Source organism: Lactuca sativa, chromosome 4, assembly GCF_002870075.4.
Source record: "Lactuca sativa cultivar Salinas chromosome 4, Lsat_Salinas_v11, whole genome shotgun sequence".
Lineage (NCBI taxonomy): Eukaryota > Viridiplantae > Streptophyta > Magnoliopsida > Asterales > Asteraceae > Lactuca > Lactuca sativa.
The window spans coordinates 123,097,737-123,113,703 of NC_056626.2; the positions used below are offsets into that span (position 1 = coordinate 123,097,737).

Genomic DNA, 15,967 nt, shown 5'->3' on the forward strand with positions numbered 1-15,967 from the left:
CGTCCCACCAGATTTTAAAGTGACACTTTTGTGTTAAACATGAACTATTTTGTTGCAAAAAACATGAAAGTCCAACAAATTTATTTTATTTAAATCCTTAATAAGGGTACCAAGAAATTTATTATAACATCAACATCCTAATGAAATATAAAAGAAGTATATCATATTCTAAGGCCATCTGCCCATCTCTCAATCTTATACTATAAATTACATAACTAGTAAAGTATCCCGTGCGTTGCACGGGTCAGATTTTTTTTGCATTTCTTTACCTATAGTAACAATGTTGTTACATTTCTATAAACATAAATGCAACATCCTTACAATACTTTTCTCGTAATAACAATATACTTACATTTCTTTACATAAAAATAGAAGCTATGCTATAAAGCTATGACAATGGTTGTAAATTGATGCTATAGGCATCGATGGATTTATACTAATGATCTGAAACAACAAACAAAAGTCACCGATAAAGTTCATTCACCATTTTTTTGATTTAGCCACTCAATGAACTTAGGATCTATAACTGTGATTTCTCCAGTGCCATCTTTCCTGAAACGCCACATAAATCAATGCCTCAAGCGATTTTGTACGCTTTAGATCGCATTGAATATTCTTATCTTTTGGTTGAAAAAGCATAATTTAACTAATGGATTGGTCAGATACAATGAGAATGACCTTCATACCCAATAAAATATAATGTTGTACTTCCAAAAAAAATTTATCAAAATGTAATACTTTCTAATCTTCGCCCAACCATAACAATGAAAAATGACTTATAGATAGATGATGTTGCTATTATTTGATAGATTTTTCTAAATATGGAAGTACAACGCTATCTTTGGGTGGTTTTTAGAAAATGGAATTGCAATGATATAATTACCTATTTTTTTTAAAAAAAATGAGAGTGAAATTTTGCACTAAGAGATTTTCAAAAAAAATAAAAAATAAATTGTGATACAGTTAGTAGATTTTAAAAAAACAATGTAAGTGCAATGATATATTTGGGGTTTTCTTCAAAAAGATGAAAGTGCAATTGCCTCTATTTTTCACCTAATGCTCTGGCATTTTTGTTGTAGTCAGTTGCTCACCCACCATTTTTGTTGCACCAAACCAATGTTAGAAGCCGATTTGTGAGCATATCAGCATAAAGATCAAACTGGATCATATATGAAAAGTTGAAAACTTAACAACAAAAATGAAATAAGAATGTGAGAACGTAAGAGAATGGATTACCTAACTGCCAACCATGCGTCATTTCCTAAGATCAGGGGTTGCCATATCTTTGATCCATCTAATGTTTTCCTCGTCCAAAGGCTCCACCGCAGCAAGTTATTACCCACTTAATTACGATTCAAGCCAATACATGAAAAAAAAAGCTAAAACTCTGACATCTATAAATCGTATACCAAATAATTCTTATTAAATGAAATGAAAAGGAGATGAAATCATATCTGGTTGTCTAAAATTAAAAGCAGAATAGTTTAATTGCAATCATGTATAATACAATTCCCTATTTTTATTTATAAATTAAAATAATCGACCAAATATCTTTTTTGACTAAAAATACAATAACATCAGAAGGTAAATAAGCAGATATTTTGGTTCAAGCAGATATTTTGTCAAACAATTATTATGCATTTTCCTTTGCCACGTTATCTTTTTTTATGAGGCCAACAACTCCATCCTCCACGACTCTCGAAACATAGTTGCTATGTGTTCTTAAATCACAAACATATTCCAATTTGTCATAATTATGATTTTTTTATTAAACAATACAATTAATACTTGTTTTATGTAACCACCAGATTTTATGTGCTCTTTGATTTCTTATCGGCTAAAGCCAAATTCATAGCTAAAAATGCAAAAGCAAATTCATCTAGTGATGTTATTATCATAAGTTTCAATTGTAAGCAAATTGAGATTATATGCTAAGAGACTATGCTAAATAAAGGTGCATACTTTAAGCTTCAAGGATGAGAAAGAAAACAATTGGCCTCATCAATTTTCTGTTTTCAATTCCATGTTTCTTTGTTACTCTAAAAAAAGGAAAATAAAACTCTAAAATAGATAAAAATCAAATTACCTGTTGTTAGAGATACAAACGTGAGCAATCATACATCTTTGTTTGGTTCCAAAGCATAAACCGACCTGTAAGTTAAAAGTCTCCAACTATAAACAAAGTTATAAATACATCAGTAGGAGAACAAATAATCCAACTAATAACAGATACCAAATCCATAAATAACTTCTCCTATTATGTTATAATTTATATAGGGTTTGTCAGGATATAACTTATAGTTTCTTATAGATATATAGTAGAGGGTATTTTTGTAATTTATTCACAAAAGAATACGCTTTGAAAAACCTGGCATCTCTCCAAATGCTATGAAAATGAAAGTTGGGAATGACTAATATTGCATTAAGAAAGACAGCCACACAGGAACTGCATTGCAAATGTAGAAGAGAAAGCATAAAACAAAAATATGCATTTAGTATTTAATTTTATTATTTATCATGTTAAAATAAGAAATTTAATGTAATGGGATTGAGAGCATTTAGATTGCAGATGTTCTTTGTTGATTCAAGCCACCATTTGCCTCCATGTACCTGCACTCACTTGATTGCACCTGCAGTCGCTTAATATTAGCAAGATTAGTAGGTGCTCTAAGAAAAAATAAAAACTGTTTAATTTGGAAGTTTTGGTCCAAAAAAATGGCAGATTATATTTTGGGAAAACCCTTGTTAGGTAATGAAGGTTAACGGAACAACTAAAATCATCTCCAACCATAAGTTTACTTTTAGTAACTCCATTTATAGTGCAAATTTGATTTAAATTTTTATTTATAATGAATGAAAATTTTATAATTTCAAGATTCTTTCTTTATTATTACCTTTGATTCTAATCTCTTTCTCTCCTCTTTAGCTTTTTGTTTTGTGATTTCTTTCATCTTCTCCACCTGCAAACAGACTCACCCTAAAGAAATTATGAAAAATTTGGATCTTAAACTGAAGATAATAAGATATTGATTTTTTTTTTATCATTTTATTCTTTATAAACCTTGAAAACTTATCCATGTAAGTTCCACTTGTTTCTTCTAAGTGCTAGTTTCCATATTTCATAGCCATAAGCATCTCCAATTCCTTCTCCCTGTAAAGGTAAGACTGTCATTAAGTCTAATTTAGACAACTTATGGCAAATTTGATATATAAATATTATACTACTAACCTTAATAGTATCAGTCAAAAGCTAGCTCCAAAAAGTAACGTTTGGCAAAGGTGTACCTGGGATTAAAAAACAAAAACCAATGTTTCATTCTTTGATTTCTTTGTTTGATCAAATCTCATAAACCAATAGATGATCAGTATCAGTTACAGATCACATAAAAAATATGAGAATTCAGTAACTTCAGTTGTTATTGCTGACGGTCTGAAAGCTATTTAAACAGAGAGAAATCAAAACCAATCAAATAAAAAAATACAAATAGACCCATCAGAAGAGAAGTAGATTACCTGGGCTTGACATGCAGCGAATCCTCTTGAAAGAGAGGGGTGCCTTCGGGAACGTGGACACAGGTGGTGCATGGAAACGAAAAACAGACGGTGAAATTAATCGGTAAACCCTCACCTGACGACAAGGCAGAAGGATAAACCCCAAGAAGTCGGAAACGAACAAAAGAAAACGAAGTGATGGTGGCGGCAGAGAGACGATTCAATCAGTAGATGATGGTGTGTGGGTGGGGCGATAAAAAAAAAATGAAACATTGGTTTATGAGATTTGATCAAAGAAAGAAACCGGTGTTGCATAGCGATAGTGGCGAGTGAGCTTCTATAGGGAAAATCGGTGGCGGAGAGCGACGGTGGGTTGGTCTACGGTAAATCTAAATAACTTATCTCATCTGAGGAATCCGTGAGGCACTCTAATATTGGGCTGAAGCACGATTATCACCTGCTCGGAGAAGAAACAGCAAGAAGATGGATGTGAGCTACAAAAAATCTGTAATGAATATCAATTACCTCTGATATGGGGGAAATTAGGGCTCATGAATTAGGATGATGGCAACGACGATGGAGGCAGTGGCGTTGGTGGCGTCCTCTTCTCCACCTTTGTAAGCAGGCGTCGGGGTGGGGCGATCGTCTGCCTCGTCTCTGCCGATGGGACGTCGACCGCGAATCGTTGCTGATCGGTTGAGGTGGTAGTGTAAAAGAGGCGGTGTGGAAGAGGGGAATAAGGGATGGGAAAGAAGTTGGAAGCGTGGGAAGATGACTTTAGAGAGAGATAGATGTTTCTGGGGAGAAGCGAAGCATCCACATAAGGGTCAATGGGGCGGTGGGTTGTTGAGGTGGTAACACGTAGTGTCCCAGCAAGCAAAGAAACAACCGAGAAGAAATTGCACGTGTAATCCACTATAATAAAGAAATATTAAAAAAAAACCCAGCACACAACCATTGTTTAGAGGATAGTAACCGGAAGCCAGGGATTAATGAGAAATGGGTGGAAGGTTCAAAGTAGAAGGGCTGCAATTGACAAAAAATGGGTTGTTTACTGTTGAAATCTTTCACAACTTGAATCCGTTCCATAACAACCGTCAGCCACGTTGACAAGAATGGGAAAATTTTACAAAATAACCCCTACAAATCAAACACATCTGCCAGATGTTCAAACTTAAGGGACTAATTCTGCCAAATATATGGGCAGTTTACTGAAATCAAACGCATCTTATGTGCAAACTTAAGGGACCAATTCTGCCAAATATATGGGCAGTTTACTGTTCTTTTTTTTCACAATCTTAATATATATATATATATATATATTAATGACACCATTTTTTATTATTTCACAATTATATTAAAGCATTGTGATAATACTTTATATTAATTAAATGTCAGTGGTAACTATTATATATATATATATATATATATATATATATATATATATATATATATATTAATAAAAGAATAGTTTTTAATATCTTTTTGTCACGTGTCAGTATAATATAACACCTCATTAATATTATGTCACGTGTCAGATAGATATATTAGGTAAATCACAATCACAATTAATAACTTTAAGGTTTTAAATAATAATGGATTTTAATTTTTTATAGAAACATTTACTTTTTATAATTATATGTTAAATTTGAAGTTATAATAACTTCAAAAATTTGGTATCTCTTAATTAATAATTTTTTATAACTTATTTCTTTAAAATAATTGATTAATAATTATAAAATTTTACTATAAAAAAGTAATTAATTTTGAAACCATCGTTTCCATGAGTTATAAACTTATATATACATATATATATATATATATATATATATATATATATATATATATATATATATATATATATATATATATATATATATATATATATATATATATATAGGGAAGGGTTATTTGGAAAACAAAAAAACCATAAACATCATGAAAATGCATAAAAAAATACTTAGATATTACAAAACTTTTTTTTTAGTTTTTTTATAAAAAAATCACAGGTTTTTTAATAAATTCGCTCAAAAACAAATCAATTTTAAAAAAAAAAAATCAAAACCAAATAACATGGGATAACACATACTATTTTCTATTTCTTTTTTTTTTTTTTTTTTGATGTTTTTAATTTCTATTATTCTAATTTGTTTTATTTTTTATTTACTTCATATATTTCTAATTCGTTTTATTTTTTTAATATATATCATATATTTATAAAAAACATATAAATTAATAAAACATAATTTCATTAACTAGAAAATTAAAAATAACATACAAACTTAAAAAAAAACAAAAAACAAACAAAAAACAAACCAAAAAAAAACATTGAAAAAAAACACACGATAGTCATAATAATTTTAAAAAAAAACATCGACAAACTATTCTTCGCCCAAGTATTTTTTTCTCTATATGTGCCTTCATCCTCCATATCACTTTAACTCGTCTCGGTAGTAAATTTGTTCGTTTGTCGTAAGAATTGTCAAATCCTTCGATATGCGATCTTCTTGGGCTTCTTGACGAAGAAAATCCAAATGCTCTCATTGCAATTCGTATCTTTTATTTGCGATTTACGTGTGGGCGTCGAATTTTTTTTCATTTCCTCGTGCTCTCGAAGCCGACTTTCATTCTTCTTCGCATGTCGTTGAGCACGTTTCGCTTTGTCGCGCCCCATAGGTTTTCGTGGCGGAGAGATTTCCTCGATGTCGTCAAACTCGTCCGGGATCTCATTGGTGTCTACGTTGAGGTCGATGTTCGTGTGTCCGTCGGAAACGTCAACCGAACCCGAACCACGAGACCTTTTGGATTGTTGTTTCGATGATGATGGCGTTTTCATCCATTTTGGATCTTTCCTCACTAACTCTCATACTTTTTCATACTCAAATACGTGCCCCATTTGCACGTGATATTCCTCCCTCGCGGCTCTAAACACATCGAAATCATTGGCATCACTTTGACGTTGCGAAGAAAGTTTCTTGTATATGGAATTGAATTTGGTGCAATTCCGGCTAATTTGAGTCCATTTGCCACTAAGCATATCATTATTGCGATATGTGTCACCCTTGTTCAAAATTGTGTGGAATTTGACGATTACGGCATCCCAAAAAGCAACTCTCTTCATATCGTTCCCCATAGTTGGTTGTTTTGAAGTACCGCACCAAGCCGTCGTCAACGCATGCTCTTCCTCCGGTGTCCACCATGTTGGAGGTGCTTCCGTTTCGTCCGTCCCGACAACGACCTCTTTCCCTTTCTTTTTTGATCTCCCTTTTTTTCCTGATGTTCTCTGACTACCACCAGCTTGCGTCTCGACAACGGGGTCTTGCGTGGGTGTGGGTTGTGTGACTGTTTGGCGCATGAGACCAAATGTGGTAAAAATGTTTTGTTGAATGTTTGCATTTTGTTGCATAAATGGCGAGGTAGGGAACTGTAGTGGGGGTGAGGCGGGATTGAAAAAATTGTCGGAATATGGAACTTGTGGTGAGTTTTGGGAGGTTAGAAGGTTCATGTATCCATCATATCCCGCAAAACCTAATGAAGTGGATGTGTTCGTCTTCGGAGGAGGGGTATTCGGGTTTTGATCCATAATGGTTTTTTTTTAATGATAATAAAAGAAATAGAGATAGATATAGAGAAATAGAAGTGTAAAATGATATATATATATATATATATATATATATATATATATATATATATATATATATATATATATATATATAAAATGAAGTAGTATATTTTTTTTTACATTTCACCGTTTTTAAACGGTAATATTACCGTTTTTCAACGGACAAAGAAAATGCGACGGTCGAAAATATGGCATTACCATCCGTTACCATCGTAACGCGTCTTGGCGTATCGCCCAATAACGGGACCTTGGGGCGGTGTTTTCCGCGTTATGACGCCGTTATGAACAACCCACGTCAAATAACGCCCTTATGGCGTTGCCCACACCCGGCTGTCTAAAGGGGTTTTTTAGTTTTTCTTATTTTTATAACCAAATTTTGGTACAATCTCTCAGCTTAAATTTTTGTTTTCCTAATATGAAGATACCTTACAAAAGTGGTTTGTAAAAAATTATACCATATAAAAATCCCAAAAACATTTTCTTAATAATAAAATCATAATTTTCTAATATATATATATATATATATATATATATATATATATATATATATATATATATATATATATATATATATAATTTCGCAAGAATGCATTGTAAATTTCATATCGCTAAAAAAAGTTTTTTAACATTTTTTTTTTTTTTTTTTGTGAATAGTGGAATGCAGTCTGTGGCCCATTTGGCCATTTCGTAATGCTTTAGACTTTCGGTTCACAAGGATTTCTTAGCTAATTATCGTCGAATATAACATTTCGTATGCCCACTACATTTCACAATGGGCCCTCTACAAAATGTTGTTACAATACAGTAACTTGGTTTATTACAAAACATTTAGCAAATTGATTAATTTTTTATTAATATTTCGCTAAATAATTACGAAACCAATAGACCCAAGACAAACTTGGGACTAACCTTGAACTGTCGGGTTGCTAAAAATAGGGACCAACTCCGAACCATCTGTTTGTACAGCTTTAGGACTCATCGGTCGGTGTTATATTTGTCTTGGATTGGTAAAGTGTGGATTTTAAAAATAAATAAATATATAAATAAATAAAAATAAAACTGTTTTGAAAGCAGTTTTTTGTCTGCGTCTCATATAAGCTAGCAAAGGTTTGGATAAAAAGACATTTACATGTTATTTAATTTTTAAAATGTTTTTATTGGTTGAATTTGTATTATTTTTCAAAAAATAAATTATAAATAGTTTATTATAGATTGACTTTTAATAAAAATAAAAATGTTCATAGGTGTTTAAAGGGTGTCAATTTAGCAACATCATATAACAAATTAGTTGAATCTCCTTGGTATGTATAGAACGATACTAGCCTTATGAAGTCTTTAAGCTTTTCGAAGAGATGGAGAGGGTGTTTGGGATTCCTTTTTAATCATCTTTTTTACTTTTAATTTTTTCAAAAAGTTAAAAATTACTAAAAGTTGTTTGGTAAATTGAAAAGTTTTTGAAAATCAACTTTTAGTTAAGAATGAAAAGTTGGCTAGAGAAAATATAGAAATTCCTATTTTTTGTGACTTTTAGCTTTTAACATTTAAAAGTTATAAAAGACAAGCCAACTGCATTTTAAACACCATCTTTTAAAAAAAGTTCTTTCGCAAAAAATCTTCTTATAAAAAAGACTTTTATATTTAAAAAACAATATCAAACACACCCTTAATATATTTTTTAGAGTTAGACGTTCAATAAGTCTTTGAGCTCCTGGAGGAAACATTATGAGATGAGATTTGGTCTCTGGGCCATGGTATTATGATATTATCCAACAAAAAGAAACTCATCGAATCACTTTTCGACTCAATGTTCAAAAAGATTTTTAATAAACATCAGTATTTAGGGGATGTTTGAATTAGCTTATTAGTTTATTGCTTATTAGCTTATTTGTGGTGGGAATAAGCAATAAGCATGGGGAGAAATGCTTATTAAAATTAGCTTATTTAGCTTAATAAGCTAAATTTTATCCAAACACTCAAAGTTAGCTTATTGTGGGAATAAGCAATAAGCACCTCTTCTTTTTCCTATCTAAACACCCCCTTAAAATGAATAAATTTTGTTTTTGACGTTCCAATAAAAAGTAAGATAAGATTTCTTTTAATTTTTGGAATATTTTCACTGTGTTATGTTTTAAACTTTTAATTACAATTTATAAAATATTAACTAATAAAGTCATAAATAGACACCTATAAATGCACTTATACAAGCGGGGGAGGGATGAACTTCGATTGCCCTTGGCTATGGTATCTTGCAATCCAATATAACTTATATGGAGTTTTGCAATTGGTCACATACCAGTTTGTTTTATTTTGGCCTACAAGATAATGAGGCAGTAATAAAAACCAAGTGATCTGGAAATAGTTTGGATACAAAACTCATGTAACATGCTTTGATATTTTCATTCAATACAATTCCTCGAATGCCAATCAAACATATAAATAGCCGAAAACAACTAAATATGATTAAATCGAAGTCAGTAGATCGTTTCACAAAAAATCCATTTTAGCATAAATAAGTTGATACAATCTAAAAAGACATAAAAAGGACACATAACAATCTTTTTTTACAATTAATTATCTTTCTAAGTCTTTTTTTACCCTTATAACAGTTTCCAAATAAATGATTTTGAAAAGTTCTCGCTTATGAAAACGACACTTGTGACTATTAGAAAAAATATTTCAATTCTTCATCACCATTGAAAACCTACTAAGACGCACACAGTTTGACATTTCAACATTTAAGCTTTACAAAACCCAAACATAAAAAAACTATCACTTAATTGTAAATTTCACATCAATAAATTTTAAATTAACTGAGCTTTTAACATAAAATAAGATTGAAATCTTTGCTAAATGAAATTGTTTTCATCGTAATCCTATTAATATTAAATTCATTTAATATATATACTCCAAGACAAAAAGACAATTTGAATAATGTTTGATAAAAATAAAATTATCATTTTCATCCTTTAGGCCATATGATTGTAAAAAAATTATTATTTTGAAGATTCTTTGTGACATTTCAACGAACATTTGGTGTGTCTGCTTAATTAAACAATAAAATTGTAATAAAAGATCCATGTCGCCTTTTCAGAGGTGGGTTTTGAAATTTCTATCAACAAAAAAGTTAGTTTAAATAAAACTAACTCGAGTAAATTAGCTCAATACAGTAAGCAAACATATGATTGAAAAAACATAACATATATGATAAATAGATATAAATAATAGATTGACTAACAATCTACATATAATTAGGGTTTAGAAGTTTACCTTACTTGTTATGTAGTAATAACAAGAACACCTTGAAGATCTTTGACTCTTGAAAGTTTAGTGTCTCAAATGTTGCACCTTTAATGGCTTACAAACACCATTAGCAAGAGGATGAAAGGAGGTAATACTTTAGAATTTCAGCTAGGGTTTACCAAATGGCTTACAAACACCATTAGCGAAAGAGGAGGTAATACTTTAGAATTTCAGCTAGGGTTTACCAAATGCAAGCATTGGCCGAAAATCATAGGTAGTGGGGTTCTTTATATAGTTGTGGGCTGCTAGAGTTTTCTGGATGAAACCCTAATTTCCTGCTTAATGTTTAAGTAGCACATGGACTCCTCATCTAGAGACCTTGGACGAAACCTATAGGGCCTCCTTATAGTTTTCGTTCACTCCCATCTAAGGACTCCAATAGCCCAGTTTCACAACTATCAATGATTTGCAAAACAACTCATGTTTCTTTAATCTGTTCCTTTAATCCCAAAATTAATTTCAAATTAATTTCTGATTAAATACTAATTAAATAACATGATTTTCTAATTAATATATTATTTTTATAATACATTAATAAACCAATTTATTATTCCAAATAATAAATTCAACCCCTCTCTCCAAAAGTCATTATGTCAAGTTGTTATAGTGAAGGTAATCCAAAAGAATCATGTTACTATCAAATCAAGTACATACCAATTATAGTTATGGGTTTAGACACCTAATCTAACAATCTCCCACTTGGATAAGTTTAATAACTATGATTGCACATATGACCTCAAAATTTGACCAGCAATTGTAGCTTTCAAAAGCCGTTGTCGAACTCTGACCTAATCAGTTACGTGTCCTTAGATAAGGGATTAAATATTCATTCATTCTACAAGATATCGTATGGAAATGAGACATTGATTATAATCAATCTCTCTGTCCAAAGTTTGTTTCCCGATTTCTGATTTATGACGACTGATATCAGACTACTAATTGAACACATCAATTCAGTCCAGGCTTGTCGAACACTACGGGAACAGGTATGATTCCGAATGAGAAAATTGAACTGTTAATTAATCTAAAATAAATCGGGGATTTGTTTAAATTGAATCAAACGGCAATTGAACTAATAATAAGAGTAAAAGGACATGGTTTTAAATAGTATTAAGAAGTATTACTTCGATTGCACATTTTCTCCTATGGTTGATCATCGAAAGCCTGCAATAGATTTATGTTGTTTATTATTGATTTCTATATTAATTAGTTATCTTGATGTGATGAACTGACACTAATAATTATAAATAGTAGCTATTATAACGATCATGCAATAAACTAACTCTATGATCAATTATATATTTGAATTATGAAAGATTTTATCTAGCAACCACTTTCAATGGTCATGAAAGCAAACTACTTGCTTACAAAGATTATATAAAATAGTCTTGCTCGTTTTAATCTTTAATTACTATTATTTTACCCTATGATTTGATCAATTGATTGTCCTAACAATTTATTACCATAAATTAGTTATGATTCAAGTTCATACAATCAGAATGATACTCTAAATTATATAAACTAGGCAAAGATAACAGTAATTAAAACTTGAACACATAAGGATTTTCGATTAAACAAACATAATAAATAATAAACTAATTAATATGATATTATCAATGAAACCATAGAATCAAAAGGGTTCATTTACATCTAAGCAAAGTAAAAGGTTGTTAGCCCATAATCATAGCTAGAACTATAAAAAAAAAATAAGAGAATTAGAGAATACATAATGCAAAACGAATGATTAATCTAGAAATTTCGTGCTTTGATCTTCTAATGCTTGCTCCAACGTATTCTTCGGCTTCTAATAAGGCCCTGACTTCAGAAAAATTGTAACTTGATTTATCTCTTCAAGTTGGCATGCTCAGGAATAAAAGGAGAATATCTATTTATAGTTACCGAAAAACATAGAATTCGTGTTGCATAAGGTGTATGTCATGTCGCACATTATCATGTATCATTATCTGAATCAAACTCTTAGGCTTGGTCACATCACGTTTCTTCTCTGCAAAATTAGATTTTTAAGCATTATCAGTATTTTTTATCTTCAAATATATCAATTAGGCTCATAAATATCAAGATAATTGCTCAAAATATATGACTAATTATGGCTACATCAACTCTTATTTACTAGTTATGTGTGTTTTTTTGCTGTTTTCTTTTTCTCAAAAATTAAAAAAAATCAGATAAAATGAAGAACGAAACCGAAGATGGCATTGCCATCTACGGTGGTACATGTCTCTAATTCACAAATTATGCATTACAGACTCGTACAACCGCAGATGAAAATGCCGTCTTCGGTTATGTTCGTCATATTATCCGATTTTTCTGATTTATGTGTTATCCCTAACATGTACTAGTTGCTTGTAAGATTTTAAGCTACAATATTATAGTCAAACTTATATTAAATTTAAGACAAACATAGAAAAAGCCTGCTGACAAAACCATAGCTGAGATGAGAGGAAACCGTGGATGGTCAAATGTCATCTACAATTTCAGGATCTTAGAAATGATTTTTTATAGAGTTTGCCAAAATCGAAGGGTCATGAGAACTCGGCGCAGCAAACAAAACCAAAGGCATCTTTGTCCGGATTTAACGAAACCGAAGCAGAGTACACGAAACCGTAGATGAGCCTCCCTCATCTAAAAGTTTGTGTGGCTATTTTACGAAAATCCTAGTGTTTAGTTATTTTGTTAAAAATCATTAAGAACTTGCTAAATTTATAATTTCTAAAAAAAAATCATAGACATTTATAAAGGTTAGTCGATTCAGTGTGGACTAAAAAGTCTAAAAATACACAATGAGACATGATAATACGGACGTTCTTTCATCTTTGCAAAAATTTTCATCAAGTCAAGGTTTACCACAACTTTTTGTTGTGGTCCCGATTAAAAAAAGATCATCATAATATATTATCTTAATATGTGATATTTTGATGAATAACTCCTAAATTAATATCCCAAGAACAAATATCAACATTAAATAATATCTAACAGACACGAAGAATCAAAACCTAAAAAACTGTTTTTACATATTACAACTTTTCCAGAAAATAAGACACTTTAATAGACAAAATCACCCCTAAAGTCCACCTCTTTCACGCCCTTCAATACAAGGTCAATATTGTCCACTTACATTATGCCACTCTGGAGTGCGTCAGATTTGCTCTGGAAAAGGAGCTGCCAAAAGAAAAATTCCCCATGTTTTCCTAGAGCTAAAAAAGCAATAAAACCATGAAAAATGCCATTACATCAACTTGTACATTATGCAATGAAACTTGCACCATCTGGACAAAAGCCTAACCCAAGAAAAAACATAGCAGAACAATAAAGCAAAGACTCGCACCAAAAGGCTGAACCCTTATTGAACCACTACCCATGGCTAAACCAGCTAACCATGATCCATTAGCCTCAAGAGCTTCGGACCCTGACCCTGACCCGGATCCTGACCCAGACAAAGACTCAGACCCACCCGTTGAACCGTATCCGCTTCCAGATTCTACACCTGACCCGGAAAACGAATCTTCACCACCGCCGCCTGGGGTGGCGTTGGTGTTAGTGTTGGTATCGGTATTACCATCGGTGGTGGTGGTTGCCGGAGAAGTGTCACGTGAAGATTTTTGACTGCAAAAATGTAAATACACTAATTAATTTAAAAAATAATAATCATACTAGTAGTGCATAGGATGCTTTGTATAGCTTAGAAATGTAATAATTGTAGCATAAATAATAAATGTAAAAATATTAATAAAATAAAATAATACCGTTGTACATAAAGCATTCGTAGTGTTTTGATGTCGGCCAAATGTGCAATTTGTTAATACGTAAAGTACAACAGAGAAGCTAACCTTGGCATGGAAGGACAAAACGTCACCGTATAATCTGCCCCAGTGCAAGTGAAGGTGCTGGTGGGATCATCATAAGCGTAGCTATACGATCTAGGGCAAGCAGACTTAAACATCTCGGAATACACCGACGGTTTACAGGTGGCGGGTGTATTATACGCGCCGCTGCAACAGTACTCCTGGCTACCAAACGCTTCACACGCGCTCTTACATCCTTGACCTGACTCCACCCGCAGCTCACTCGGGCACTGCTGGTTTAGGTCATTGACGCACCCGGTGGTTGCACAGAGACCTGAGCCGCCGGAAGCTTCGACTATCATTGCTATGTTGTAGCCGTCTACTAAGCTGACATCGTAAAAGTCTGCCCCGCCTGAGCCGAGTGTGAACTCCGCTAGTGTTGCCGGCGGAGCTGCTCCTGCTCCGTTGCATTCCACCTGACCAGAACCGCAGTCGGCGGTTTGGCATGTACCGGAGCCGGATCTGTCGAATTTGCAGTTGGTTCTACCCCAGAAGCGGCCGGACCAGCCGGTCGGAGCTTGGAATGTACGAGAGCTTTCTTCTGGGAGCTCAAAACCGGTGGTGTCGAGAGCTGGACTTCCGGCATTAGCGAGTATACCTGGCCATACTGTGTAATCACATTTGTTGACAAATGTGAATGTAGCTCCGAAAACACCTACATAGTGTGTGAGAAAAAGATCAAATGAGTGATAAAATGGAAGAAACCCCAGATGTAATTTATAATCATGGAAAGCTTTGAAGAAATATTACCTTTGGAGAGAAATGATAAAGCAAGAAAGAAGGTTATAAGGTGAGTAGCAGAGGAAGAAGAGAGCAGATCCATGTGAGTAATTGAATATTTATGTTGTTGGAGTTTAGTTTTTGTGTTCTTCTGAGGTTGTATAAAGGTAGGGGTTGTACTGTTGCGGCGGTGGTTGTGGGTGGTGGATGGTGGCGGAAAAGAAGGAATGTTTCGTGAGGGAGGGGAAGGAGGAAACCACCCACAAACGGTCTGAAACAGATGTTTCTTTTTTCTCTTTGGTGAGGAATAAATGGGAATAACTCAATTAAGGCACCATTTAAAACTTACGTTTTGTTCATTATTAGCCCATACTAGTTAGTTTATTTTTATATTTAAAATAAATTATAATATATTTTCCCCCCTATAGTAACTTTTTTTACTTGGTTCGTGAAAAAAAGTATTTTAGTTCTTATTAGGAAATTTTATAGGTATCTTTAGGGCTATGCATGGGTCGGTTTTGGACCCAACCCATAAATGGTATGTTTCTAGTTTTCATAATCCAGTATGATCGGTTTCTGGTCGGTTCGGTTTTTTGGACTCTGATGACGGTTTGGGCGGTTTTTCGGTTTCTTGAGTTCAACCCATACACTCACGAGTTATGGGTTTAATCCCATGGGTTTTGGGTTTTAACCAATTAAATGAAGCAACAAGTTAAATACTTCGAAAAAACATCAAATTGAAGTTAAATACAACAAAAAAACATGAGTCTTACAACAAATACTCTATTATAAGTTACAACCAAAGCCCGGAATAATCTATTATCAAATATGGGTCGGTTTCTCGGATTGGATGGATTGGTTTCTTGGGCCGGTTTGTCAGTTTTAAGTATGGGTCGTTTCTCGAGTTGGATAGGTCGGTTTCTTGGTAAAAACCGAAACCGAACCCGATTTTTCAGTTTTTAAAAAATTT

The 15,967-nt window shown here is 32.7% G+C and overlaps 1 protein-coding gene and 1 long non-coding RNA gene across 19 annotated transcripts; both read right to left on the reverse strand.

Annotated features, from left to right (window-relative positions):
* Window positions 1-164: 164 nt before the first annotated feature.
* LOC111877945 (uncharacterized) lies at window positions 165-4,415 on the reverse strand. 18 transcript variants are annotated; one of them, XR_008231695.1, is made up of 9 exons: window positions 3,514-4,415; window positions 3,230-3,285; window positions 3,062-3,151; window positions 2,895-2,960; window positions 2,611-2,630; window positions 2,369-2,446; window positions 2,087-2,172; window positions 1,237-1,342; window positions 165-1,159 (listed from the first exon to the last, which is right to left on the reverse strand). It is a non-coding gene; the product is annotated as an uncharacterized LOC111877945 (long non-coding RNA). The 18 variants fall into 18 exon arrangements; XR_008231690.1 differs by having other exon boundaries at window positions 2,087-2,630; window positions 3,514-3,628; window positions 3,797-4,415; XR_008231689.1 differs by having other exon boundaries at window positions 2,087-2,446.
* Window positions 4,416-13,345: 8,930 nt separating this feature from the next.
* Window positions 13,346-15,318, reverse strand: LOC111877906 (thaumatin-like protein 1). Its single transcript, XM_023874410.3, has 3 exons — window positions 15,028-15,318; window positions 14,263-14,932; window positions 13,346-14,038 (listed from the first exon to the last, which is right to left on the reverse strand). The coding sequence occupies exons 1-3, from the start codon at window positions 15,098-15,100 to the stop codon at window positions 13,714-13,716; spliced, it is 1,068 nt and encodes a 355-aa protein (XP_023730178.1). The 5' UTR covers window positions 15,101-15,318; the 3' UTR covers window positions 13,346-13,713.
* Window positions 15,319-15,967: the final 649 nt, after the last annotated feature.

Bases quoted from the DNA above. Each gene is read 5' to 3' on its own strand.
- LOC111877906 (XM_023874410.3), bottom strand. From the start codon at position 15,100: ATGGATCTGCTCTCTTCTTCCTCTGCTACTCACCTTATAACCTTCTTT. The intron at 14,933-15,027 runs GTAATATTTCTT...CACACTATGTAG, and splicing joins TTTATCATTTCTCTCCAAAG to GTGTTTTCGGAGCTACATTC. The intron at 14,039-14,262 runs GTTAGCTTCTCT...ACATTTTTGCAG, and splicing joins TTTTGTCCTTCCATGCCAAG to TCAAAAATCTTCACGTGACA.